Source organism: Sinocyclocheilus anshuiensis, unplaced genomic scaffold (assembly GCF_001515605.1).
Source record: "Sinocyclocheilus anshuiensis isolate Anshui unplaced genomic scaffold, SAMN03320099.WGS_v1.1 scaffold113, whole genome shotgun sequence".
In the NCBI taxonomy this organism is placed as follows: Eukaryota; Metazoa; Chordata; class Actinopteri; order Cypriniformes; family Cyprinidae; genus Sinocyclocheilus; species Sinocyclocheilus anshuiensis.
This window is the reverse complement of record NW_015539827.1, coordinates 622,378-647,536: the sequence shown is the minus strand read 5'-3', so window position 1 is coordinate 647,536 and position 25,159 is coordinate 622,378. Positions and strand designations below refer to the sequence as shown.

At 38.7% G+C, this 25,159-nt stretch overlaps 2 protein-coding genes across 6 annotated transcripts in view; both read right to left on the bottom strand.

Moving 5' to 3' along the window:
- Window positions 1–5,390, bottom strand: part of LOC107684229 (growth factor receptor-bound protein 10-like) — a gene marked incomplete at its 3' end in the record, with an annotated part of 108,975 nt that extends 103,585 nt beyond the window's left edge. Inside the window, exon 1 of the mRNA XM_016480443.1 lies at window positions 5,298–5,390. The remainder of the gene's footprint in view (window positions 1–5,297) is intronic.
- Window positions 5,391–10,684: 5,294 nt separating this feature from the next.
- The window catches only part of cobl (cordon-bleu WH2 repeat protein), a 122,488-nt gene continuing 108,013 nt past the window's right edge, over window positions 10,685–25,159 (bottom strand). For all 5 annotated transcript variants that reach the window (XM_016480432.1, XM_016480435.1, XM_016480433.1 and 2 more), the window contains 6 exons: window positions 22,381–22,654; window positions 17,334–17,452; window positions 13,701–15,490; window positions 13,487–13,606; window positions 12,439–12,705; window positions 10,685–12,198 (listed from right to left, as the gene is read on the bottom strand). In XM_016480432.1, coding sequence (XP_016335918.1) covers window positions 12,115–12,198; window positions 12,439–12,705; window positions 13,487–13,606; window positions 13,701–15,490; window positions 17,334–17,452; window positions 22,381–22,654 — 2,654 coding nt within the window. In that variant the 3' untranslated portion in view covers window positions 10,685–12,114. The remainder of the gene's footprint in view (window positions 12,199–12,438; window positions 12,706–13,486; window positions 13,607–13,700; window positions 15,491–17,333; window positions 17,453–22,380; window positions 22,655–25,159) is intronic.

Sequence of the window (25,159 nt, the reverse complement as noted above, 5' to 3'; positions counted from 1 at the left end):
TGCGGTTCCTGAGATGCCATTTTCCAATAGGGTTGACAGGAGAATCTGGTGGTTCACTGTATCAAAAGCAGCAGACAGATCCAGCAAAATAAGTATAGAAGATTTGGAAGCCGCTCTTGCCAGTCTTAGGGCTTCAACAACTGAAAGCAAGGCAGTCTCATTCGAATGTCCACTTCTCAGAGAGTGGAGAGAAGGATGAAAACGAGTGTATGTTTGCTGGTAAGATCTGTTTGACAGTTTGTGGTGTGGCAAACTGTGCACTGAGGTTTGTAATTTTATTAATGAAGAATGTGGCAAAGTCGTCATTTGTCATAAATGCATTTAATCTGCAGTCATGTTTTTAATGATATTTTTAAAATAATACATTGAATACTAATATGAAATTATTTTTAAAAATGAAAAGATTTAAATGGGAAACAAAAACCATCACTAGGTGGCAGCAAGTCACTATTAATGAGTGATTCATTGAGTCATCCAATTAACTGATTCCTTCAAAAGGGCTAATTTATTCAGAAAAGATTGACCGCTGTGTGTTGTTTAGAGAGGCAAAGCAGTTCTGCTGTGGCTTTGTTTGGAACTATTTTCGTTGGCGAAATAGAACAAAAAAGGCAGTAGCCTATTGTGTCTTTAAGTTACTTAATATTAACTTCTTGTTTATTCAAATGCAGTATAAAATGATCATTACATTTGCAGTCGTGCTGATATCTGGGGAAAAAGCAGCACTCTTCGTGTGATATAGCTAAACTATATGGTATATAAAAGAAAAAAATATATACGGGGGGGGGGATATTTTACCCCCATATCTTGCTATCACGCAGTAAAACGTGCAGTCTAAATGCGCATACAGTAGTCGCACATCGTTGAAATTAAGCCCTATTTGGTGTTACTATTTTCATACAGTTGAAAATTAGGATTTGTGAGCACCCTCACTGTTTTCAGAAGCACCCTCAGTGATTTGGTTCTGGAACCGGGCCTGGTAGGGTCATTAAGCTCTAGGACAGTTCGCTCTGACCACAGTACCCATAATCATCACTTATGAGTCACTAACTCAACGTACATAAGAGCTGAATGAATGAACAGCAGGGATTTCCACTGGCTGAACTGTGGTGTCCAGGCTCAGGTCTATAGTGTCACGAGCCCGCCTCGGTCCAGGGGGTATTAACACTGTATAGGAAACTATGAATGATAGCAAAATGACGCAAGATAGAATGGAATGTGTCCATGGATTCCACCGACCATTGAAAGTTACGGCCATGAGGCTCATGATCAATTCCCTCTGCAGCAAGCATCTTGTGGGTTGGTTTAAGTCAAGACTGTTTTGTCCATATAATGGAATTTGTTAAAGTATTAAATGAAAAAGTGGTAAAATTACTATTCAGAACCTAAGTTCTGAATGCTACCTGTATTTGACCACTCTGACATTTAATATACAGACCTGAATCATGAAAACAAGATGCCAAACCATCTGAATGGAATATTTTCCATTATCATAATATGTAATATCGCTAGCAGGACACTGAAGTATGTGGTTTTTCTTTAGGCTGCACTTGAAATTGCCTTCATTCATCAAACTAGTGTCTGCAACAGCGTGCTAGAACCTCAAAATTCATACAGAGACCTTACAGATACAAAGTTCCATAATACTTTAACAGGAATCTCCTGGATACCACCCAACAACAAATGGTCATTCTTAACATTACTGTGTCCATGATACAGTATAATTGTGATAGCAGAGTAATATATTCATCAACAGCATGTGCTATCAGTTCACTGAAAAATTACCATTCTGTCATCATTTACTCATGTCATTCCCAACCCATAAGACTTTTGTTCATCTTCGAAACATGAATGAGAATATTTTTAATGAAACCTGAGAGATTACTGTACCTCCACTGAAAGTCCATTCCACCAAAACACTACAAGTTTATAAAGACATTATAGTATGAATAACAATATGAATCAACTGGTTTAATCCAAGTCTTCTAAAGAGAAACAAATGCTTTGTATGATGAACAGATTTAATTTAGGCTTTTATTCACATACAGTATAACACTGAACATGGGGCTGATCAAATATAGTATACAGTAACTGAAATGCACTTGTGTGGCCCACATAAACCAATGTGACTTCTTCTTGAACATCAAGAATGTCTGGAAGAACTTATCATATTTGATGTGCTCTATTTGTGAAAATATGGACAAAAATATCTCAGAATTTAGTAAAAATATTTTTGTGTTTTGAAAATGAATAAGGGTGAACAATTGTTTTTTTTCTATCTATCTATCTATCTATCTATCTATCTATCTATCTATCTATCTATCTATAATTTTGGGGCGAATTATCCCTTTAATGAGTAATCATTATATTGCCTATTTAAAGTTATGTTCAAGCAATTAACTAAGCAAGTATAGTATATGTGATAGCAAAGATCAAAATAATATGTAAGACATTCAGTAACGAGAATATAATTTAGGGGTATTTAGGTTTTACATTTAAGGAAGCAGCTCACCTTTTTTTTCACAACTTACCTCATAAAGCTTGCCAGAAATTAAATACATGTCAGTATCCATGAGGATGGAAATAACATCATGTTTCTACATTACATACCCATACATCTTTTGTATTAATTTATAAATAATAAGCTGAGAACCTTCCCAACTTTTATTTAAACACACTACCCTCCCTTCCACACTCCTTCAGCACTACATCGTGCATGAATCACCACTCAAATATTTTTAACTTTGTCATGCTCTTTAAATGGGAGTTTAAATCATTGTGGACTCATTTAAAAGCATTGATGAACCAGAACTCACCGGTGTCTGGTGTGTGTAAAGCCCTGCGTTTGTCCGGTTACAGAGAGCTAAATGCACACAGTATTACAAGACTGCTTCACCATTACTGCTTCTGCTTCAAGATCTCTAATATCCCAATGCAAGTGTCCACAATGTATCTCTCAGCTGACTCTCTCCAATACACACCAAACAACTCCTCCTCTTACAATAGCCCCACCCTTAAAAGCTTCAACATCCTCCGACTAAATCGTGTCTTCAGCCTCAGCCTGTCAGTGAAGGAATCTCCCGAGAATGAAATAGGACCTAGAACAGTACCTTGTGGTATTCCTCAGCTGGCGAACTACAAAACCTTATGTTTTTTTTAATCCCACCAGTAACATCTGTCATCAAAATTGATGTCAACTATAAATGAAAGTGCAAACTGTCCTGATTTAACTAAACATTTTGTCACGAATCCGGTCTATAAACTTCCGTTCACTCACCACCAGAGGTCACCTGCTCTCTACATGGACTCTCACACTACACAGACTGTTACACATCACCCTGGACTACATTTCCCATGCTCCATTGCACTAATCACAAGCTCACCTGAAACCAATCACACACAGCTGCTACCAATAACACACACTATATAAATCAGTCTCACACCACCATTCAACGCCGAGTATTGTTTAGCGCATATCTCTCTCATAGCGATAGCTACTTTACGGAGCCATTCCAAGTTTCTTAATCTAGTATAGCCTTGTTCTTAGTCTGTTTACCCGTGTCTTTATCCTTGCCTGTTCTCTCATTTTGTCTGATCTCTGCCTGCCCTGAAGTTTATAGCCTGTTTTGGAATTACCCCTTTGCCTTGCTGTTTCGGACTGTGTTTGCACCTTGCCTGGACTCTAGCTCGTCTTGTGGATTCCCCGTTTGCCTCGCCCTCAGGATTATGTTCGCCGGAGATCGGCCACGCCCATTTATTGGACTACTCTTGTGTCTTGTCCTCAATATACCCATTTGCCATTGTTTGACCCATGCCTGTTATGACCACGTCTCTGTCTAATAAAAGCCTGCAGATGGATCCGCACGTCTCATGTCTCGTTCGCCCAGTTACACATTTTGACATGGCTGACGTAAACAGTCACATAATCAGAGCTGTTTAAGAGAATAGTTCACCCAGAAATTAACTGTCTGTCATCATTGACTCACCCTCGTGTTGTACCAAACCTACATGACTTCCTTTCTTCTATGGTACACAAAAAAGGTTAGCTATTTTAAAGATGTGGTAACAAAACCAATTTGGTGTCCATTGATTTGTGTTGTATGGACAAAAAAAAAATCACTAAGATATTTCTCAAAACATTTTCTTTTATGCTCCACAGAAGAAAGAAAGTCACACAGTTTTGGAATGACATGAGGGTGAGTAAATTATTTCATTTTTGGGTGAACGATCCCTTTATTTCCAGATTGACCCTCTGGAAGATGTATGTCATTATACAAACACAACTAGGCCTACTGTATTTTTGTTACATTTATGATAGAAACTAGCAGCTGTGGATTCCAAAGTATTAGAGAATGACATTTTGGTGACTACATATTTTCCACTTTCTAAATGTACTGTATATGTGATTAAATTAATTTGGAATTACAATACAATTAAATTGTTATGTTAGGATTCATAAATATCTCTGTCACTCTAAAATGCAATGATAAAAACATATGGTGTATTTTTCATACAGGGAGGGGCAAGGGATTTCATACATTTTAAAACATAATTTTAGTGCAATGTTTTATCACAAAAATACATACATTACATGGCTAAATATGCATAAAAATATTGTAAATTGTATTTAAAAAATATAGTTTTACCACATTTACTAAGGTAATTACATGCAGTTAACCAATGAACAGCTTTTATTGTACAGTTTATTGTACAATGCTTACATCACTCCCCTAAATGTTCACATTGTACATGTCAGACTTATCTAGTTACTAGGATCTTCTGCTGCTATTTTCTGTTTTCGGTGGTGCGTTGTTTTTGCATGTCACATTTGTATATTGTGATAAAGAGGTAACAGACAGCTTTACTTTAAGAATGTATTTTTACCCGATCGTTTTTTTTTCTTTGCTTTTTTTTAGTAGTAAGATTTAGTCATACTGAATCATTCTGTTCAGGTTTTGAATTGAATGAATAAGACCAATAATACCATTTATTTTAGATGATACCCACGTGAAGCCAATCTGACAAAACATTTTACAGCCTAAATATTAAGCTGTGAATTATTGCTCTACAGTATTTGGTGGTTCTAATGCTGCAACACTGAAGTTTCCTTTACTCTCTATGATTCTAGAATAGAAGCCACACCTCTCAGCCCTCTCTCGCCCACTGGTTTTATTTACTCACAAGTTCTTTAGGGCACCCGTTTTTTTTTTTTCCTCCCAGTGCACACTCACAGATTAAACTTTTGGGTGAACGCTCGTTTCAAAAACATATAGGAGTGAGAGTTAAAATTAATCGCTTACCTCTCTATAGCGCAGAACAACCGTGTCTTATTCACTGTAAATTTGTGAGTCAGTGTGTATATGTATGTGTGTGCTGCTGCGCGCTGGACGCTGTCAGGATCCCAGTCTCCGCCCACTCAAACCAGACCCCGCCCACTCCAGGGCAACACCACCCCGTCATCAGCCACTAGCGTTCCGCGTTCTGGCCAGACCCCCGCGCGACCCAATGTGTGCGTTGAATAAGCCGAGCGCGTGACACGGCTCGGAGCACACACACACGGTTAAAGCATTACCGACAACATAGCTGTGTGTACACACACACACACACACACACACACACACACACAAGCACGTTTAACACATAATTGCTTACTCTTTACTGGTTAAACTGACGTTATATGATGTCCTCGGCAATTAAAATAGTCCCCACGAGCTCATGGATCAGGTTTTTGAACGTTAAATCATACCGAATACGGTTTCTGTTATTTGGGTCGTGTCGTGTACAAAAGGTCAGTGAGCTACTTTCCCTTGGGCACGTTTTATTTGACTCTTTTTCCGACTGTAAAACTACAAGTGAGGTTTCTTACAAAAATGACCATATTAAGAATAGTTCCTGTTAAATATATATAGTGTACTAGAATTAAAACAATAAAATAGTCTTGCTTAAAATGCAGTAAATTAATACGTTCCAATCATGTCTTAACATACTGGCTAAAATATAGTAAAACAACATGTATATTTGATGTGTTACACATATAACACATATAACCAGTCATTCTTGAGACATAGGACAAAACAGGTCCAGCCATTAGGTTTAAAAATAAAAATATTTTCAATTTTAAATGTCATGATGTCACAGCCATGATATGTCAACACCATCTTCCAGTTTCTGAGGAAATTATTTGAAATATTTAGATAATTCTATTCTGCTGAAGCAGGTTCCATTAGCATCTAGCATCAACAGAAACAAATAAAATGGCTACCACATGAACTCCACTGGTTTTGTGAAAGAAATGCCACATTTGTCAACACCGTCCGATGTCACCAACATAAGATTTTGTGTTCCAGTGATATATCAAAATACTTAAATGTGTCGTCACCACCGTCAGTTCTGTCACCTCCGTCACCTCCGTCAGTTGAATATTTTGATAATATTTCATTATGATATTTTATATTTGTTGTGGAATTGTTGGTCACGTGTGAAAGTGTAATCTGTCTGCTAACACGAGAATGCATTTTGAAATGTTAACAACATCTTGAATGCTGTTAAAGATAAAGTTGAAATTATATTACACAGTCCAAGGTAAAAAAGCACATTTTGTTAAAAAAGAGAAAGGTTGGGAGGTTGTATCAAAGCATAGCTCAGTAGCTTAGTACATATAAGATACATAAATGTAGTTTCATTTGTCTGAGTACAAGGTTTTATTTTTTCAATTTTGCACCCTGTTTTGTCCCACTTCTCAAGAATTTTACTTAGGTTTGAATGTTGACATTTTTGTTAATTTCTAATATGAAAAACTTTGGATTCTCTTATTGGCGGCATGCCAGTGAGATTCCCATCCTGTCCTTCCCTGGAACAACACAGAGGGTATATGTAGTCCAAAATGTTAATTGTCTAGAGCTTTTTCCAAATGAGTTTAAAGGGGAATAGTCTGCTGACAGTGAGCAGAGGGACGTCAGTAGTGTTGTCACACTGAGCTGGGCTTTGTGTCTGCATGATATGCTATTAAAAACCTCATAAAAAGCTCAAAACATTATCTAAAGATTGAACAGTTATATTGACCAAGTTGTGCATGACCTATACTGATATTGTGAGTATGATGATTTCACTTTTTAGGCATGCAGAATGCGCAATCATTACTTGCAGTCTTGTTAAAGGAGCCGCCTCAGGGCTAAAGAGAATTTGTTCACTGGTTTAATACTGAGCAGTTAACAAAGTCATTCATTTAGGACTATAGTCAGTAGTCTTTTTTGAGAAAGATTAAACACAGAAGTGCAAGTGCATGAGTAATCAAAGAAAATTATACCCCATTTTATTTTGCCCATTGAAGCACACAGAAGTCATGTCTTGCAGACTTTATCAGTTTCTTTTTGTTGTTGTGTCTCCCAGGTAAGAAGATATTTTGAACAGGCTGATGGCATGAGAATGATAAGAGTAGCTATTAAAGGGTTAGTTCACCCAAAAATGTAAATTCTGTCATTAATTACTCACCCTCATGTCGTTCAAAAATATTTGTGTTTTGAAGATGAACGAAGGTCTTACGGGTTTGGAACGACATGATGGTGACAGGATATTCATTTTTGGGTGAACTAACCCTTTAAATCAAATATCTAATAGCTCTGAATTTGGAATTCATATGTAGCCTAGTACACATAAAACAAGGACAATGTAGAACTCATTCAGAGTCACAAGGTTTTAGCTGGAAATTGTTATACACTCATAAATAAAAGTTCTGCATAACTTTTGTTTATTTGATGATTCTTAAGAAATCATGTTCTTCAGATCAGTGTATTGTGTTCGGTTCTTCAAATCCACAGGATAATGATTGCTTTCTGTGGAGCTGGAGATGAAGGTGGTTTTGTGGAAAAATGTTCTATGGCATCATGGTGTAAGATGCTGTTTGGTTCTAATTAGCTTTATTTTTAAAGACCCTATAAAAGGAGTTGACGAGTGCATGTATTTTGTAATGAAATTGGATATTGGGGCATGCTTGTCCCTCTGGTTTACATCACAGTCATGTACTACGATTTGATACTTGCTACTGCCTTAGCTAATGCTACTTCTTCCTACAGAAGTAGGCATACAATGAGGTGCATCATGGGATTACAACAAGCGTCATCATTTCCTGCAAGAGTAAAATTATACAGTTTTATTTTGTATGTATGCTAAGTTTTAAGAGTAGACTACCATACAGACAGCCTGAAGTTTCATAATGTGTATGTTGGCCTTTTATTCAACCAAATATAAGTTTACTGTCAGAAATATTTTATAAATGCATTTAAACGTCTGTGATATGTCAAGCCTTTGTATGTGAGACTACTGACTTTTCTATGATTCTAGCATCTACTCTTACAAATGAAAGCTCTTTGTTGGCATCAAGGGTTCCATAAAGAACCTTTCCATTGCACTAAAGATGCTTTGTAGAGGAAAAAGGTTCTTCAGATTGTTCTTCATGCATGCTAAACAAAAAGGTTCTTTTAGGAAAGTAAAAATGGCATTGCTGTCCAAACCCCCTTTTGGAACTACACATCTCATCCGTCCACCTCGTTTACTTCCAAGATGTTCTTGAGGGCAGGAGTTCCCAAACTTTTTTTAATCAGCTGAACCCCTTAGATGTAAAATGTTTACTTGAGATTTTAAGTTAGTATTTTAATCATTTAGCAACACATTTGGTGCTCTGATGTCGATTATAATAGTAGACATAGTAGTATGTCTTAACTGTTTTAACATATATAAAATACATATTTGATAATAATAATAATAATGAAAAGCACTGTTATTTTTTATTTAATATAATTATAATTATTAAGCTTTTCATCATCTTACAAACCCCCTGCAGTTCCCTCATGAACCCCCATTTGGGAAACACTGCTTTAGGGCAACACACAACTGTTTTAACAGATGAAAGCTCATTTTAAAAGAAGATTATATACAAATAACTGCTTAGCCGTACAGCAGATTTAGTATAGCTGATCTGTTTCCTATTCGATTGTAACTCAAATATGTTGACCTTTTAAGTTTAGTTACTCAACCAAATATACTTTCAAACATTTCAGTGTCTGAAATGTCAAATAAACTCTGTACGTGTACAGTACATGAGAAGGCCAGATTCGAATACCTGCTGATCCACCATAAACAATTCTATAGTATTGATGCATCTCTCATATATAAACATATATCTACAGTGACCTTTGATCTCATTTCTCCAGTTTGTTTTCCTATACTAATGGCTTCCCCGGTTTGGAAGCAAACAGTCATTTTGCAGTTTCGTAACACATATCAGATTGGCCACAAACGAGCCGGAATTCTGACCAACAGAGGGATTGTGGGAGGGGAAGAATTTACTGCCATCCGCCATAGAGGGGATTACCCCATCAGGGTGAGGAGGAGCCTGCCCAGAGACAGACAGTGCTCTAACCCCTAGCCCACAACCCTCAGAGCACATGGGCTCTGCCAAAATATGTAATAACACATTAATATAGGAAAGAGAGGATGGTTTATGATGCCGAATGAGGCATGGTAGTGCATATCAACAGGCCTCTCTTGGATACAAGGAATATTTTTGAAAGGGGACTTTTGCATTCACCCAAAATAAATAGACTATTAAATATATGCACTTAGAAACTAACAAATTAGTGGGTCTAAATTGCAGTTTGTCAGGCATACAAGTCAAACACTTTTTATGATGCGGATTAAGAGAAACTGCAAATGATAACACTGGAGAGTCTGTCTGTCATGGGTTGACTGTAATTAAAGGTCTATTAATAGCTTGCTGGATTTTATAAAACCAATTAATTCCAGTTACAAGAAACAGACTTACAAATCATGAGAGAGTTCACTAATGTGGTCATCCATCATTGCCAGTAAAGAAGTCTGTACCTTTGGTATACAGTAACCTCATAACTGTTACGGTATACAGAAACCTCATAACTGTTACTTTATGTATGGCTTTTGATAGAGGTCTGTGTGGGTATTAAGTTGAAGCCCTAACAAGACCATGAGAGACTGATCCGAACCTGACAGTTTTGGCTTCCCTCAGCCTCAAGTCAGGTAGACCTAAGCCGAAGCAGACCAAAGCTTATTAACTACAACTTTCTGTAAAATATCTGGCTATCTGGACTGACTTAAAGTTGTTTGATTTTAGATTAAGTGTTCGCCTTTCTAGCAAGAATGCTAGAGAACCAATAATACTGTTCCAGGAGGACATTCTGTAACTGTAAGATCCCACATCTTTTGGCTCGTGTTGTCTGTGGATTGCACAAAAGAAAAAAAAAAGTGTTGTGTGATTTCAATTTTCATCTAACCGTTTTGTGTATCTTATCATTTCAATCAGGCTCAAGGGAAAGCTGCTCACCATTATCGGCTGTATAATCAAGCTACCAAGCCAGTAAGGGCTGCCCTGGAAAGCCTTTTTGTTCATCATATGGAGAATGCAACGGTTTCATGGCAATTGTCCAAACATATGCCTGAACCGTTGTCAGAGACAACTGGAGAACAAGACGAACAAGTTGAGCGATAAACGACATGGTGCAAGAGGTATATAATCTTGCATGACAAGCCAGTTTTTCCTGACAGGAGGTGAACCTTCAGAACCATGTATTAGTGCTTTAAAATTTTAAATTGGGTACCACACTGTTTAAAGCATAAACATGTAAAACAAGATACAAATATACATTTATTTTGGCATCTTTAAGACTTTTTACAATTAATTTTGCATTTGTGTTATTTTGAATCCTCTGCATGAATGTCTGCAGCTTGGTGCTTACGTTTTATTTTACTAAGCTTAAAAGTTCAACACTATGACAATCATTGCAAAAATACAAGCAATGCTAATGGCTTCCAGACTAAAACAATAACATGAAGTGCAGTTTCCAGACAACATTATTAATCTGTTTATAAAATTGTAAAAAGTCCTGCAGCCATTTCTTTTGTGTATGCATACAATTTGTCATTTCTCAAAATAACTCTGCAAGCAATGTAAATGGAAAGACTGTAAAATATTGTTTTATTGATTTACAAGTTTGATTCAGTTTGTGCTGCAATCAAAAAAAAAAAAAAAATTACAAAAGCATTATTTAAAAATATTTCCCTTACACTAATGCTTTAGTGTCAGATTTGAAACTTGCTATATTAGTGTCAGGTATATTTTTACAAAATATCCACCTGTTGACTTATATCCAAGTCATTTAATCAATAAGATTACCACTGTACAAGCATACAGTCATATAGTCTCTAATGCTAAATTGCAACAACATAAATACATTTACAACTTGTGTAAATATATTAAACAATTTATTCTAATTATAGTAGTGTATGATTTTCCCAATGGAATAAATTAAAGCTGAATTACCATGACATCTCTAGATCACAGTTGTTCAGCAGACTGATAAAAAGGAATTGATTACATTATGTCCAATCATACAGTATCTATAAGGCTTTCAAAATAATCTGTAAGAGTTTTCAAAATAATTAGTCTTAGAGAAAGTGCATTAGTGTTGGTCAAATATACAGCATCTGTATCTACTGCACAATGCTTCAAAGAGTGTCAAGAAGGGTTCTTTGTCGATACATACTTTTCTAGTCCACTTTTCTAATGAAAATAGTTTGTGATCTAATTATCAATATGTATATATTTGGAAAATAACAAAACATTTAGAGAAACACCTTTATAATAACGATTAAATAAACATCAGTGTTTTCCATTTTACCACTTAGTGTTCCTTTAAAAAAGAAAAAATCAAAAAACAGACTGCTGTGATTGGCAGGTGGATTCAATTGCAGCCCACCACCTATACTGTGATGCAACAGCAAATACCTGCATAATATATTCAGGTATAATACTGATAGAGATATAGAAGTCAGGCAGACATGTGAAAAAAAAAAACACCTCAAAGCAGCATTAGCAAAGAACTTCAATGTCATCATTAGAATGTCAGTAGGACAAAAACTGCCTGAAACTAGGCAAATTAGTATTGGCACTGATGTGAAGCAGCATATCACTATAAATAAAGAAGGCTGTGAATATTGTGTTAGCATTATCTGCAACAGCATTAGCACAAATGCTTAAACACCAGATTTGGCTATGGGTAAACCCAAACGGTGATCCAGTGAAGGTTTCTAGTGTCCATAAGAAAGCGGTGAAGTTGCCTGGATGGTTCCAAGTCTTCCATTCACTTGCCGTCTTGTCTGTGTGACAGGGACCTGTGTAATTGAAAGTCTTAAGTTGTAATGTTTTTGTCTTTCATTCAAGAAATAAATATTTTAAATGCAATCTGTATGATGGTATTTGGTGTTACTGTCTTTGGTATTACCAACGGTCACAGAAATGAATATTAAAAAAAAAATCATTAAGCTGCAGTTTTTTTGTAGTAGTAGTAAATGTATCTAAAATCTCTTTTTTCCCCTCTTTGACACAAGCTAGAGCTGTACTGAGCCTCTTACCTTCCTCAGTCGTTGAGCCCCAGAGCCTGAGCGAATGGCCTCCAGAAGAGCCTCCCGGGCCGCCTCTGGGTTTCCTCCAGCAGGCAGCACTAGAGGGGCCTTGACTGGAGCTAAAGGTGGAGGTGGGGGAGGACCAAAGGCTGGAGGTGGGGGTGGCACAAAAGCAGGAGAAGAAGTGGGAGGAGGTGAGATATCATCTCTCTGGACATTTCTGTCTTCCTCAAGCTTCCTGAGCTGCTCCAACTCCTTAGCTGCTCCTGATTTGGTCTAGAAGTACAACAATGACGTGGCATTTATAGTTAACTTAATCACAACTAGGCTGCATGTGAATGATTTTTTTTGGTTTCTTTTTTTTTTTTTAAATGAACAAACAACATTCTTTTTAACAGTTTTCCCAAACAATTGGTTAAAGTTTGATACACTATGACATGTGAATTTGCAGCACTGACCAATAGAAGTCGGTTGACTTGCCAGTGACATTTCTGTGGCCATTCACTTAACATGAATGAGGCATTCAAGCAGTGACTAGTACTACTCAGCCACTTCTTTATAATGGCACTGTTCAAGAATATAGAGTGCTACATAAAAAAGACCTGCTTGCACTTAACATCCAGCCTATCCTTTTTTGCCTGCAGAATCTCACAGTGCAAAGGTAACTGTAAGTCTTAGTGTAAAAGTAAGTGTCACATTGTTAATCGCTCACACTTACTGTTGCTGTGCAAAAAAACAAACAAAAAAACCCTGATAACTCAATTATTTCAATAAGAATCAGGTTCAAGATTATGCAAATTCCCTGCATTGACTATTGACAATGGACCTTTATTTGCCCACAAAATTTCACTAATATGACCACACCTTAGGGTTGAAAAGGGGCAGAAAATATCTAGTAAATTTCTGTAAACTTTACAGAATTTTAGGAAACTTTGCAGGACTTAAGGTTAGGTAAAAAACTTTTTGCAGTTTTCTGAAACTTTTGGAAAGCTTTCGGAAATTTTTCTGCCCCTTTTCAACCCTACCACACCTTGAGTGTCAATAATATTTAGCTTACCTTCTTCAGTCTCGCAGAGTTGCTTGGAGCTCTCAATGCTGAAAGAAGCGCTGAATGCTCATTGTCTGCATCATTGTTAGACGGTTTTCTAACTGTGCTCTTAGTAGACAAGTCAGACACCTAAACAATGTGAAAAGCAAGACATTAGACAGCTTTAATGCAGATTTTCCAAAAACCTGATACATTTACTTTCATGCTGTGATTCACAGTTTACCTTTCTGAGCCGTTCAATGCCCTCTCCAGACTGTATGGCCTCCATTAGCGAGCTATGGATAGAAGTTTCCTTCTGTACAGGCTTAAAAAGAACAGGCTTGAACTTCTTAACCTGTCCAAACAATTTACCCTGGTTTGGTTCAGATGGAATCTCAGATTTGTGTAACTCTGGTTTCTTTGTAAGTGGTGGACGTGTGGTGTCTGTTGGCGTCTGTCTGGCAGAGGTGTCTGGGAACTTATTGATTGATGTGGCTTCTTCAGAGGAAGATTCCATGGGTTTAATGTGAGCAGACATATGTTTAGAGGGCTGGATTTTGTTATTTAATGGATGTGTGTCCAGAGATTTGGTTCTGTCTTCCCCATGCAGAGTGCCTTTTTCAACACTGCTTATTCTCTCAGAACTTGCTGACTTTTCTGCAACATGACTGAGGTAGTACCTTTGCAGGTGTTTAGGGTGTCCAAAAGAAGGCACTGAATTTTCAGGGGGTTTGAAAGCAGTAGCAGGTTTGTGTATGTTTGTAAGTCTAACCTCACTATTAAACTGTTGATTTACAGGTTTTTGAACACCAACAATGGACTCTGATGGCGCCTGCTTGATATCTGTTTTAGTGTTGGGAATGCTATTGTTTTTAGCAATGGCAGAAGCTACGTATTGGCTGGAGGTTCTTCTGGAGGGTATAAGAAAAGAGAAATCTCGCCTTTCAGCTGTTAAAGAGGAATTTTCTGCTGGCTCTGGGAATGAAGGCTTACTTGCCACTACAGATATGGGCTTCCTTTCCAATATAATGACCTCTTTGTGTGTTTCTTCAGGAGGTGTTTCTACTGAAAGTTTAGAGACTCCAGACACAATCGAGGGTTTGAACACATCAGTATCTCTATTGTTTATTATGGGTCCCTGGTTGATCGTAGTTGATTGGTCTTGCTTCTCTGCAGTGCTCCAGAACGCTTTGGCTTTGTCCAATGGGGATGTTTCTGAACTAGCTTCAACACTGGGATTGCTATTTTTCTTTGGGCCAGTGGAAATTTGTCTCTGAGCAACCATGTTGCCCTGTTCATCAATCTTAATGGCACCTATGACTAGAGAGCCTGTAGGCTTGGTCTGAGACATAGTCGGCTTGGGAGGGATGACTGTGAAGGTTTTCATTCCAAAGCGAGAGAAGGAACTCTGGGTGATCTTACCCTGAGTTGTTGGGACTCTGGTAATAGGTGTCCTTTCTTCATAAGCAGTCTCTGTACTGAACCTCTGAACCATAGGTGCCATCGTCAGTCTCTCGTCAGGAACGCTTTGAACAGCAGGACGCACTAAATTTTGGGACTTCCGTGATACTTTGTCTTTCTGACTTTTCAATTCTTCAGTTACAGCTTTACTCTTAGTCTCAGAGTTAAAGACTGCTTTCTGTTCCATATTGTCCCACTTCTGTTCCACAAGCTTAGTATCTTGTGATGGCTTCTCATTGGTTGGAGATAGATTCATGGTTTTCTCAATAACTGTGAGTGTAGTCTCTTGTGACTGCTTCTTTATGTCTGGGGATGGACTTCTTTCGGGGACTGACTGTTTCTCCTCTGTCCCGCAGGCATTATTGTTTTTGTTTTCGATAGCTTCACTTGGTGCACACAATTGGCTGGTGATGTTTTGAGAGCTGTGTAACAATGCTGCTTCGCACTCACTCGAGCTGCACCGGTCATCATCAAGAACTTCATCAATGGTTGTCACTGGAATGTCCATGTCAACAATGGACACAGGTATTTCATCATCCACAAACACAGATGTTCCTTCTGAGTGATTAATGTCTAATAGGCAGAAAAAAAACACAATTATGGAGTAAGTTAGTCATAGGGCTTCAAACGTTGTTCATGGTATGATAGTTAAGCTGCCAGGAAACATGTTTACTTAAATTACTTCCTGGAAATTTGCAAGTTGAATAACTGGTAAAAGATTTTTAAAGGGTCATGAAACATTAAAATTCATTTGAACAGGGGACTTCCAGGTTAAGCATGGCGTGAGTAGACGCACGCGAGTGTAGCTCCCGACCTCTTTTGTTCATTTGGTTGTTATTTTTTCGATATATATTCAATAAAATCAATTATCTGGTAGCTGATACTACGTGAAGTCACGGTGGAACAAAAATGGCGAATAGAAAGCAACTTCGGAATAAAACTGGTGACAGAGACGGCGAAGCTTCTTCGAGCAAGGCCGACGAAATATCACCACCCTCTGAGGGCCTAACGGCTTTACCTGAAGATCTCGAAAAACTCCGGGTCAGCGCTCCTTTCCGACATGACGCAAGTAGTTCACTCACTTTTAAAAACAGAACTGGCTGGTGCACTGTCACCTGTGAACGCGACATTGGAACAAGTGAAATCATATTACGAAGCTCATGACCAACGACTTCGCGAGGTTGAAGATGGACTAAATGACTACAGTGACAGGCTGGCGAATGTCGAGGTTTCAGTTGACGCGCTACGGAAAGAGAACGTGTTTCTGAAGGAAAAGCTGGATGATCTCGAAAATCGATCACGGAGATCTAACATGAGAGTGGTGGGCATCCCTGAAAAGTTGGAAGGATCAGACCCGATTAAATTTATGACTGAATTTTTTGAGGAAGTACTGGGGAAGGACTTCTTCACGAGTCCTCTTGTTCTTTCTCGTGCACACCGAGTCGGACCCAACCCAACCAACGATGCAAAGGCCAATGCGGCCTTGTCCTTCAATAGGTATTTTTGGAACTCCCAGTGACACTGTAATCATTACTTTAACTGCAACCCAGAGGGACATTATTGCTTACACTTCTTTATTGGCCCGCAGAAGAATTTTGTTGTTATAGTATAGTAAAAGTAGAAGGAAAATGTAACTTTCATTGTTTTAATGTATGTTGCTTTACTCCTTCAATAAAAAAATAAAAAAATAAAAAAAATTCATATGAACAGAGTTATGTGTGTTGATAATAGAATACAATGTTAGCACCCGTTCATTTGAATTGTTCACAGGATGTGACGTTTTCTTACACCTATAGTACATTGATGACTCATCTTTGTCATAATTATTCACTACAGCACATGTTGATATCCTATAACAGACACTTTAAACCAGGAGTGCCCAAACTCGGTCCTGGAGGGCCGATGTCCTGCAGAGTCTAGCTCCAACTTGCCTTAACACACCTGCCAGGAAGTTTCTAGTATGCCTAGAAAGAGCTTGATTAGCTGGTTCAGGTGTGTCTAATTGGGGTTGGAGCTAAACTCTGCAGGACACCGGCCCTCCAGGACCGAGTTTGGGCACCCCTGCTTTAAACCGTACAATCACATAGTAATTGAGAGACGTGTTATGGATCGAAAGTGTTTGTTTCTGATTTGTAAGTTTCTGCATTTCATAAATTCTCTTTCATATACAGAGTCTGACACAAATGTAATTCATCCACACTGTAAGCGTAACTGGTCTTTAGACTTGATCAAACCCATCAAACTGCTTATATAAATGTGTCACATAATACGTGCCTTATACATCACAGGACGTGTGTATTAGTGTAATGTACGGTGATCTAACAAAACTAAAGGTATCATGACCCTTTAAAGTATTCATGAGAAAGCACAGCTAAGTGGTTAAAACTTCATCAATAACTTTATTTGAGTAATTTACCTGCCAGATTTGCATCTAGATCGGCCAGGGTAAGCTGAATCTGAGCAGTAATCTCTGGGTCTTCTTCATATCCATTTTGTCTCTTGATTGACTGATGTCCTCGCTGAATATTTCCACTACTGAAAAATCAATAAATCATCTCAGTTGGTTGTGTATTTGTAACAAGCAAGTAAAAGAAAGTCACCAACTTTAGTAAAGCTGTCCCTAGTATATAATTACTCTCACAGTAATCCTACAACATAAGAATAACAGAAATAGCATTGTTGTCTAATTATTGGATTTATTTGTTCCATCAGTGTAGCAACACAGTCTCACATACAAGATTGAAGTCAGGGTCCAATATCAAATGGAGAAAAATAACAAATAGAAAATTCATGTTTGTATGACATTACAGTACAAGATCTACAGTGTTAGATCAGGGGAGGAACTCCTGTGTGCTCTTTGTCCTGTACTCTTCGAGGTTTAGAGTTGTATTTATCAACAATAAGGATTCCACCTGTCATTTCTTAACTTTTTTTCTGGACTTTCCCTCTGAACTCTCTTTGCATATGGCAAAAACCCTCCCATTAATTAAATACATGCACCAGACACTGCAAAATGATTGGGTGAGTTGATGTTATGAGAACACAAGCTTAGAAAAATGTGTATTTTAACACCTTTGGAAAAGGCTGCTTTTAAAAATGACTTAGTGGAAAAACTCTTAGCCCTTCCTGGAAAAAGGAAAAGCATGAAAAGACAGTATAGAGTCCTATAGTGGAGACAGAGCCAGAATGAAGAGCTGGAGGTGAGGCTTCAGGCTTTGGCGGAGACTTCGCACACATACATCTGGATAGCAGTCAGCACTTTCAGTTCCATAAAGCAAAGTTTTAAAAAGCCAGACTCCTCAGTCAGCCCTGGCTGTAAATGGATGAACGTGAGACTGGCTGAACTGTGGGAATGAATTGATGCTGGTAAACAGAGAGAATGAGAGAGATAAATCCTCAGCTCTGTCTCCACTCTGCCTGTTAGAGTTTTTGATTCCTGTCCAACAGAGAAATAAAAGTCTTGATCGTATTGATCTTATGGAGTTCAAACAATGTGGGGTAGATCAGAGTAGTATTTACTCAGTGTAGTAAATATTAAACGACTGATGTTGTTTAAATGTAAAATATCTGAAATTGTAACAACAAACAGTTGGGAGGGAGTAGGGACTACGCTTTTGTGACATAACAAACCCTAAAATTGACATAAACCCTGCCCCTGTGAACACGCAACAAATGGGGTGAGGCCATGTTGCACATGCAACTACCCGTAATGGTAAGTGGTGTGACATATCCGGACAACGTGCACTAGGTGGTTAACGAATCACAACACACTGGGCTAGCTAACCAATCTGAGCCCATTGCGAATTTCTGAGGGAGGGGCTTCATAGAACCAGGAAGTCAACAGAACTTTTTAGGTGTGGTAGAGTAAAGGTAAAATATGTGAAAAAATAGTTATTTTTAAAAAACGAAGCATGAACATGTTACAGTGCACCCCATAAAAAACAATCAAGCCTTCGAAAATAGCTGATTGATCACCCCTTTAATACACATTTTTGGTCTTAATGCACAAGAACACTTCAAAATGCTTTGCATCAGCGAGACAATAAAAGGGCACCTATGTCACAGAATCCCCATAATCTATATGTAACCTGAGTAGGGTTGGGTACCGAAACCCGGTGCCAATATGGTACCTGTGTAACCGGTATGTACTAGAACCGAATCAGAACAGATTTCGGTGCCTCATTTCGGTGCCACATAAATGCCTGAGCGATCGATTGAAATATTTGTCCTGGTTCTCCGAAATGGACGTAAGAAGCATGGGTGTCGCTAGGCCATTTTTAGCGGGGCTATAGCGATTATCTCCATAAACTTTACACAAATTCGTGATCGCCTCAGAGTCAGTCCGCTTTAAATTTCATATGAAAATGGCAGCAGACTTCGTCTCCTCCCCGTCTTTCAGCACGCTCTTCAATCCGCAGACCGCGGCGGTGCAGCGCGAGCGGACTCAAACAGAAACAGAGGACACAAGGTGTGTGTTTATCAATAGATTGTTATAATATCTGTATCTGTGCAGTTCTTTGTCATAAATACAGTTTACAAAAGGTCACGAGGGAGCAATCGGTTTCCCATCTACTGTAAAGTTTTCGCTGCGTTCACCCCTCACCACAGCTGTTTCCTCCAGTGAAAATCTAGCCCTTAACACATATGAACGCATACTTTATAAAACGATCATGTTGCTATTTTCATTTGAAAATGTAATATTTAATATAAAACATATTACAGTGCATGTGGCATACCATCCAGTCATTCACAGAACTGATTAAAGACAATGACAGACAGCACTCAGTGATTGACAGAGATACAGTAGAAACATTATGTGTGGTTTTGTATTAACTATTGTTTTGTATTAAATAATGACCCAGATCGTGAGATACATTTATTTGCCTTAGAGTAAGGGAAGCACAACTCGGGAAATGAGAGCATCCGAGGAGCATGTGAATGCTATGTATATTTATTTTCAATATTTTTAATGTTCTTTTATGTTATCCATCGTTTTTTTTTTTTGTGGCTCTTTTTTTTTAAGTATCGGTTCAGGCACCGTTTATGCACCGGTACTGTTTTAAAAGTATCGATTTGGCACCGGTATTGTAAAAAACCCAACCCTAAACCTCAGACATTTTCTTTCTAATGGAACTCAACGCTGTGTCATGCCATTAACGCTATGGTAACATCTAGTTCCGCAGTGGACGTAGATCCTAAGGGCACGGACTGGGCATAAAAGGTGGAGCATTTCTTGCTCCGGAGATTCATGAGGCGAAGGAAAGAATGGTTGTAGGATGACCGGCTGGTTGGTCTCAAAAGACACCTAAGGAATGTAGTCCAGTCTGGGGTGCAAAATAGCTTTGACCATTCCAGGAGCAAAGTCTATGCAGGAGAAGGCTACTGACAGGGTCTGCAGATCTCCTACTCTTTTAACCCTTAAATGCATACCTCGGGTCTTTAGCGACCCGAGACATTATTCTCTACCCTCTCCCTCCTTCATTTTTTTAAGTTAGACATCAACTTTCTTAGTATTCCTCAATCTATTAATTATAAACAATATAACAAGAAAAAAATTTTAAAATATAAAAGAATGCCTGTTTTCTGATACATTTTTTGTAAAAAGTGTATAGGGTCGCTAGAGACCCGAGGTATGTAAATGTGTAAGTATTTTTTCCTTTGCAACTATATTTACATATCTGATGACTCAATATGTGCAATGCATCTTTGTTTCTCAAGGTGGCACTGTTTGATAAACAATGATGACCTGACGTTTCACTCATAATTACCACAGGCATAAAACAAATGAATATCATCAGCAAAAACTGAAGTAGTTTGAATGGCTTTACTGCAGAGCAATTACTATACGCAATTAAATATAAATGTCACTGCCATTTGATGCAGTGATCAAAATATTTAATATGAAGTCATTGATGCGCTCTGACGATGACAGCGATGGTAAAATCATCTGCTCAAATTGAACCCTTTTAAGTTTCAAAAGGTAACGAAATATGCTTTATTTTATTCTTCTGTAATTGTTCTTAAAATATCAAGAGAGTTTTTTGCTATTGCAGCAGTTAGAGATCAATCCGTGCTGGATATATAGGTCTGGGTCGCTAAAGACCCGAATATGTAATAATGATTGGCGAAACATTCATGCATTTAAGGGTTAAGAGAATTCAAAGCTATAACAAGAGCCACTTCAGTAGCCAGTAACGTCTGCTGACTCTAATGGCTCAAGTGGAGATAAACCTGATAAAGCCTGATAAACCTTCTAGGACCACAGAAACGTCCCAAGAAGATAGGCCTCAGCCATTTGGCACCTTGGAAGGAATGCCTCCCCACAGTAGCTCCATATGGTGAAAAATCCCTTCCTGCCCTCCAGCTGCATTTCGCACGTCATCAGTGACGTCATGTGCAAACAACCTATAGGTACGTGGTTAGCAGAAATAGCAGCCACATATACCTTATGCATAGCAGGGATAACCCTGCTGAGAGGGACTCTTGGAGGAACAGTACTGTACTGTACTGTTCACACCATGACTCAAAAATCATCCATTTTAGGGCATACAGTTTCCTTGGGGACGGAGCTCTGGAACTCAGAATTATCTCAACAACCTCAGTTGAGAAACCGGAATCTATAAGCTGGTTCCCCTCAGGGACCAGACTCAATGCTTCCAGATCTCCGGCACGCTTCCAGATTGACCCCAGCACTTGTGACAGAAAAGTCTCTCTGGACAGCAATCTCCCAAAGAGTGCTGTCCAGGAGAGACACTAGAGCTGATAAACAGACTCGGGCTGGCCAGAATGAAGCCACTAATAATAGGTAGGCTCAATCTTGGCAAGTCCTCGCTAGAATTCCCAGGAGCAGAGCTATCGGAGGAAAGACATACAGACGAAGCCTCTGCCATGTCTGTACCATGGTGTCCAGCTCCAATGGAGCCAGAGGGGACAGTTAGTTTACTCCTCAGAGGCAAGTAAATTCACATCCGCTACCTCCTCACTCTTCACTTCATGACCTGTGGGTGGGGTCGTCATTCCCTCAGCACCTGCCTCGAAAGGATGTCTGCTCCCAAGTTTTCATGCCCCAGAATGTAAAATGCCCTCAGGGAGACCAGTTTGATTTTTGCTCAAAGCAGGATCTGCTGCGCCTGCCTGAAAACGTGGCGCGAACACAGCCCACCCTGGTAATTGATGTAAGAAACGACCGTAGTGTTATCCATGCTGACCAATACATGGTAGCCCCTCAGTTGTGGGGGGAAGTGTTTCAGCACACCCCTGAAGACATTGAGGGAGGTCAGATACACAATGCTGTGGTATATTCGGTATACTAGAGCGGCCAAAGTGCAATCTAATGAGTGAAAATTCAAAATCAGACCAAATTTTTGTGTTGAACATTCATGTTAGTGTGACCAGGCCTGCCCAGAGGCTTTTGTTTGCTGTGGTGCTTTATAGCTAGAGTAAACATGTGTACATGTGCATACCTTTGTCTGGAGCCCCAGGTTGCACAACCCTCATCACTGTCACTGGAAGAGTCTTTGGACTGGTTACCAGGCAGAGCTGAGCTACTGTTTAAAGACATGGGTGACACAGATTGCATCCTTTTGGAGGGAGAGACTGGGACGGACTCCTCAGCCATGCCCTCTGATGCTGCGTAGCCCTGGTCTGCAAAACTCTCACTGCTGGCGACAGATGCTGTTTCCACTTCCTGTTCTGCCATCTTCTCTGACACAGACTCATGTGCTGAATGCAGCCAGGCTGAAAATAAAGATAAAATGTCAATGTGATTTATGCCATAAAATGCAGAATAACTAAAAATCCAGTCCTTGAGGGGCTCTGCCCTGCAGATTTAAGACACCTGTGCAAGCTAATCAATTCAGAGATACTAGAAATTTACAGGCAGGTGAGTTTGATCATGGTTTGAGGTAAGCTCTGCAGGGCAGTGGCCCTCCAGGGCCAGATTTGAGGAATCCTGCTATAATGGGTCAGCATTTTAGATTGGGTCAATTACATAACATGCTTCATCAATTCACCAGAACCAAAATAACAGAATTAGTGCAATACGTGCCGGTACACATACTCTGTTAAAGCAAGCATGTGGAAAGAAAAGGATAAAAGGAAAAAGATGATAAAGCTACAGACACAATCACTATTTATTATCAAAATTATTGCAATCATGCTGCAGTCCAGTGTTTGATTTGTTACTTCTAAAAAAATCCTACTGTTATGGCCTCATTATACAATTTTGGACCCCTGAAATAGATTTTAAGGATTGTGAAAGATTTCTCTTGTTAAAAGGCAAACTCTCTGAGCTCTAGGAGTGTTACCATCAGCCAATTAAATGCTCCTACAAGCTGTCAATGGGACGACTGGGACCCAAGTAATGTCTACAATTTGTTTCGTACAGCCTTATGAAAAAACACAGCTGATGTTGCACAGTATGCCATGGCTTTAAGCAATGATTGCAAATGACTCTTAAAAGCCTCACTTATGAGCCCAGGGAGAGAGAAAAAAATGTCCTTGAAGGATCTCAAACTATATCTAGGGGAGAACCGCTTAGCACATAAAAGTTTTGGAAAGACAAACACAAAGCCAAAATCTGCTCTTTTTAGGCCTAAACAAATCTGATCTGTATTTTTTGTGTTTCTTGTATATGAAAAAATGAGATGGTGAATAAGATCAAATGGAATGAGGGTCATGAATTAAAGCCAAACATAACTCACTTTGTTCTTGAGAAACTGCCTGTGCCTATTCTTCAAACTGCTCTCTTTTTCTGCTGTTCCATCATGACTTTCTCTCTCATTCTCTAAATCTTAAATTCTCTCACATAATCGTCTGTTATTACAATAAACGCAACTGCCTTTTTCAGCTTATTCAATTCAGACAGAAGTGATGAAGGAGGATTTAATGGAGGAACCTCGGGATGAACTCTGGGTGTGTTGTGAGTGAATGTGTGTGTGTTCAGGTTTGGTAGTTAAGTTGACGAGAGGCCTGTTCCTGGATTCATTGTGACTCACAAGCTGTTTCCCAACCCTTTCCCAGCAGAGCTCATGTATATGCCAGCTACAACCACAGAGAGAGTTTATGTGCATGCATGCACACACACTCACTATCGATTAGTGGCACATGACATTTTGTGTCTTGAGTAAACAAACAGTGTCACATCCAAAAATGAGACATTTTCCTGAAATCAGAGCCACACTACTAAGTCTGATATTGTTGACATTAGGGATGTGCGGGTCTAGTCGACTAGTCGACTAAACGGTACAGCTCCTACTAGTCGACACTGAAAACAATAGTCGATTACACGACAGAAAAAAAAAACCATGATTTTATTCAAATTACCGTCATTTTAACATTGCATTTAAATAACAAGTTAAAATAAAACGTTTGAAAAATAATCACGACTTGCCTAAAATAAAATCTATACATATAAAACAGTTCAAGCATATAACAATGTTTTAACGTTAAACCTAGATAAATGTGCGCTGTATCCAATAGTTTGCGCGGAGTGTGGAAGCTGAAGCGCGCTTTGCAGGACATAGAGGCGCCAGCGCTATCACTTCATTTTTTTTCAGTGGATACACCGTCATTTTTGCTCATAAAGGTAAGAGTAATACATTTTTCGTTATGTCTGCTTGCCTGCGACTTCAGTTCCTGCCGAGCGCGTTTTTTCAAATGCAGGAATTTGATTGTTAATCGCCTCATGTCCCGTCTTTCACCAGACCACGTTGATAATTTCACTGAACAAATAACGCATGGTCTGAGTAAGTAAAATGGGCATTGTTGCATTTTGTTTTTAGACAACATAGCCTACACAAAGTAGCCTACGTTATAAAAACCGTTTTAATGCTATCTCTTGATAAACCTTCCTATTGTTTTTGACTTGTTTTAATATGTTTGCTAACGTTATATGAAGATTAAGAATTCCGTCAGGCTATTGATTGATTTTCCATTGTTCTGCATTTCCCCAGCTGATTTGAATAAATAAGCTATGCTTTGGCCGACGTTGAGTGTATGCTCTTCTTGTTTTTTTCTTTTTAACAACCGCCTAAAATGAAATGATGATAACGCGAGGCAAGTGTGCAGCAAGCGGAATTCATTGAGGGATTTGACAGTGTGATTCATAGATCAAGTATTTCAAATATAGGCTATAATATATGCTACATGCACGCACAGAGGTTTTTTTTCTTACCATCTTTTGGGGGTTTCTTGCTTTTAGACTAGTCGACTAGTCGGATACAAAACTTTCGTTTAAACGAC